Genomic DNA, 4,288 nt, shown 5'->3' with positions numbered 1-4,288 from the left:
TCTCACATTTCACGGTCTTTAGAAATATCCTACCTATCAAAACGTACACATTCATTTCATAACCTTACGAGATTTCCTCTCATGTTCCCTTTCTAGAAATATCCTACCTATCAATTAGACGGTCTCCACACTGACCACGCTGGTGTCCTTAGGCGAGCGTTTGTAGTAAAGAGCGTATAGTATCAGCTGGAGGACGCCCAAACCTGCGCCAATAATATTTGGAATCTACACCGAAACAATTAATTATTTAAGCAACTCAATACATATATAATTTTGTGTGTTAGAAAAGTTATAAATACGGGGTTCTTACCAGGATGTTTAAGTCGAGTCGTATTGTGGCATATGTGAGCCAAAAAACTCCGCTAAGTGTGTTGGTCAGGGAAAGGAAAAACGGCATGTATTCTACGCTTTTCGTCTGTATAACCTGTTTCTGTCACAAGCACATTGATATCTATCATAAGATTTAAAAATGCAACTCATATGATATGTAGAATACAAGGTTTTTTTTTATAGGTGAAGGTGATGATAGACGAACCGCAATAGTAAGAGGAGATCCACTCATTGCAAGATTAAAAATGATGCACAAGATTCCGATGATACGCGATCTCTCTTCGTCGGTATGTACCAGTCCAATTACCAGACCACCAACAAGGCCGATCACCGCCAACTCAACTATAAATATGCTTATTATGTAAATCTGCAATGAAGAAGTTTGAAATGAAAATAATAATAATTAAGAGAAATGGGAAGTGATCCTATGTGCATTCTAATTATATTTTACAATAGCTAGATGACCGAAATGAGGAAGAATGTACTTACCCTTTGTTGATTGCTTTTGGCGTAGAGGAGGAACATAATAAGGTATACACACTCCAGCCCTAATCCTATACTATTACCTATCAAAACAAGAATGCTGCCCCGATGAACGACGGGGAGGGCATAGAGGATCCAGAACATGCAATTTATGGCGGTTCCTAAATAGGGGTCCGGAGAAAATTGTTGAACTGAACGCTTGAGAAGTATCTTGTGCATAGTCAGCCTAAACACAAACAAACAGTAGTGGAATACATTAATCAATGTCCAGTATATATAATTATGGCAAAAATTATCTTAACTGTTACCCTTTGTTTCTTGTTTCTACATTAAGCCAATGAAAGGTAATTTTTAGTTCTCAAGTGATTGAAACAGAATAATTAATACTTAGTACGATAAATAAAGGGACGAGATAATTTACATTGGGCAAGCATATATGCCGAATGAGGATATAATTCCTGCACAATGTGAAGCAATGAGAAGTAAATTAGGCCACAGGATTAATTATGTAATCAAACAGCTTAATTTATAATCAATTGTACAGGGGATAGAAGATTTGCACGAATAATGATAGCCACTAATATTATATATTATATATAGGGTAAAATGTACGCAGCGCAAATGCACCAGATAGATATTATCTATTGAAACATTGCCATATACAACTCCATCCGTTTGTAGATTAGTAATTTAACAAACAAAAAAATAAATATGCAAAGGTCAGTATTTGGCTACGTATTTATCTATCATCTTGCAGAAATGAAGGAAAATTGAAGATAAGCACTCACCCAATATACCAAAGGCGTTGAGAATGATTTCGTTTGCCATTTCCGACCGAAGTGCTTGTGGAGAGAAGAAGATAGACCGTTTGTGTAAAGAATGATGTGGTGATGATTATTAGCTTCAGTGAAACCTCTAATTTATAGAGATTAATCCTTGACAATGTGATACATACATTCTCAATAATCTAAAACTGAATTGCTACTAAACAATATCATCATGGTGCAACTTGATGCATGATAGCATTGGTGTTGTTCACGTTATTCTATTATTTCTCCTGTTTTAGGACAAGGATTATACATGATAAGCACAAAGTTTTAAGCCGGGCTTCCGTGTTTATAAGTTGGAAGCACTTATTCGTATTGTTTGTACGGCAGAATGAATATAGTGGTCTAACTGCATTTCCAATCCTCTAAATTAATTAGTTAAAATTATAGAAATGATACTATAAATAAATTTATAGACAACATATTTAATTTGTTGAAGAGATAAGAAGATTGCACATTATGTATTATTCTATTAATAACACTATGAAATATTAAAATCAGATTATTTGAAAATATATTCAATTATTATATGAGTATATTCACTTAATAAATTTTACCTAATCAATCTTCTCTAATTTTAGCTTATTACTTTAGCCAACACAGTTTAAAATGATCTAGACAACTTTTAAAGTAAACTTGACATGTTAATTCATTTATTTCGAATTTAAATTGAGTTAATTACCTTATACAAATTCGAATACAAATATATAAAAATGAGTAATTTGGTATTACTTCGAGCCGAGTTGAATCATATAAGAAGAAAAGTTATATAATATTAGTTAGTATCCAGACTTAATCCCAATGAATAATTATAAATTGGGGCCGAATCTCATCATACAAGTATTCGTACTTTTTTGACTCGTTTTCACTCCTAGACATATCCGATCATATAATATAGTATAGTTTGTGAGTTTAGTATAGTTTAAATGTGATTGCCAACAAGTGAAATAATGTAATTAAAATATCAATTAGATTATAGTTACAATTATATATAATATATTTATTCCATATAATTATTAAAAACCTAAATATTTGTAGCTTCGGTCTTATGTGATACATTTAAAATTTTATTTTGAGTAATTATCATATATAATATTTTTGATTAGTTTTTGTTAGGGTTTCTTGTTGTATCAAGTCGACCTTTAGATTATGCTTATGTTTGATTATATTGAATAAAATATCACTTTAATAAAAAATCCTGAAATTTCAATCATATTTAAAAATATATCTGAATTCACATTTAATCACATCCAAAATTTAAATTAGTTATTTAAATAAAAATAATATAATATCTCATCACTTGATCGTTTTATATAGATGAAAAAAACCCTTCAAACAAGGGGTGAAAGCCCAATATAGCATAATTTTACTGAACAGTACTCAATGTAACAATTGTCAGTAAAACTGCCTAAATAACCACTTAAACTCGCATATGGCGGATGCAAATACTCTATACGCATACTATGAATGCGAATATCTTGAACACACGCATTCAGCAATTGCGAAATCATGTATACGCATTTAGAAAATGCGTAATAGTCTACTTGATTTGATGCATACGCATCACATGTATGCGAGGCCAAGGTTTAGTTCCCTTATGAACATTGATCGAACTATAAGCATTTGTAAATAGCACAAAAACATACAACTGTACCCTGCACACCACTGTTATCATTGTTGTGTGTTGCAGAAAGTGTATAATAATAAAAGAAGAGAGATGAAGTGTATGTGGCCTCTGGGGGAGAATTAACCTTTATTTTAAAGAAAGATAATGGGACTATGGGAGTAGTTAGTTGGGTTTAGCGGGCTATGCTACCGTGTGATTTATTCGATCCATCAGCATACGCATTTCTTGAATGCGAAATCAAATGGATAAAAAAGGCACAAATCCCGACATCTGTTATTTTGGGTATACACTACATAAATATTAGTTATTTAGGGCATTTTGTCTTAAACAAGAGGTTGACTCGCAATTTCTCTTTTATCATGTCAAATGCATGTTTATGTTCAACCATGGAGCTAGAAAAGTCAAAGGGAGAAAAATAAATCAACTTGCCATTAATCCCAAACCTTGCACAGTGAAGATATTATACTATATTGCAGCATATATAGTACGTTGTTAGCTATATATACTTGCTTACATTTGACTTTCTATATTTGGTTTAATATGTTTTAATCATATGTTCTTGACCCTAGGCTGGGTCGTTGAGCGAGACTACTTATGTAACTTTCCTCTTTCAATTAAAATATACATGTACGGTACGTATCTATATCCAGTGTGCTTAAGAAGGAGCTGGCTATGTAACACACCTCACTGCATGGTTCTCTACATTTTATATATCAACTATGATGTTGGTCAGAAGCAATCATGCATCCTATCTTTCCGGCGAGGTTTGAGTAATATCATTACATCAAAGCATTGTCATGGTATTATTCAGGATTCATGTACATCCTTTCAGCTCATTGAATGGCCTCTTCACATTTTATATATCAACTATAATGTTGGTCAGCAGGAATCATCGCATTCGTTCCTTTTTAGCGAGTAAATGTCCAGTAGATAGAAGAGCACACCTTACCATTTTAATACCATACCCAATCATACATAGATTGTTTAATATCTACACATCTCTTGGACAAGCACCTCAAAT

At 32.6% G+C, this 4,288-nt stretch overlaps 1 protein-coding gene across 1 annotated transcript; it reads right to left on the bottom strand.

The window, feature by feature from the left end:
- Positions 1-1,692, bottom strand: LOC135151158 (bidirectional sugar transporter SWEET6a-like). Its single transcript, XM_064088797.1, has 6 exons — positions 1,602-1,692; positions 1,235-1,271; positions 820-1,039; positions 536-697; positions 311-430; positions 1-225 (listed from the first exon to the last, which is right to left on the bottom strand). Exons 1-6 carry the CDS (start codon positions 1,639-1,641, stop codon positions 115-117), a joined length of 690 nt encoding a protein of 229 aa, XP_063944867.1. The 5' UTR covers positions 1,642-1,692; the 3' UTR covers positions 1-114.
- Between the last annotated feature and the right edge of the window lie 2,596 nt (positions 1,693-4,288).

Source organism: Daucus carota, chromosome 3, assembly GCF_001625215.2.
Source record: "Daucus carota subsp. sativus chromosome 3, DH1 v3.0, whole genome shotgun sequence".
Taxonomy (NCBI): domain Eukaryota; kingdom Viridiplantae; phylum Streptophyta; class Magnoliopsida; order Apiales; family Apiaceae; genus Daucus; species Daucus carota.
Note: the sequence above shows the minus strand (reverse complement) of the source record. Positions and strands in the feature narration are given on the sequence as shown.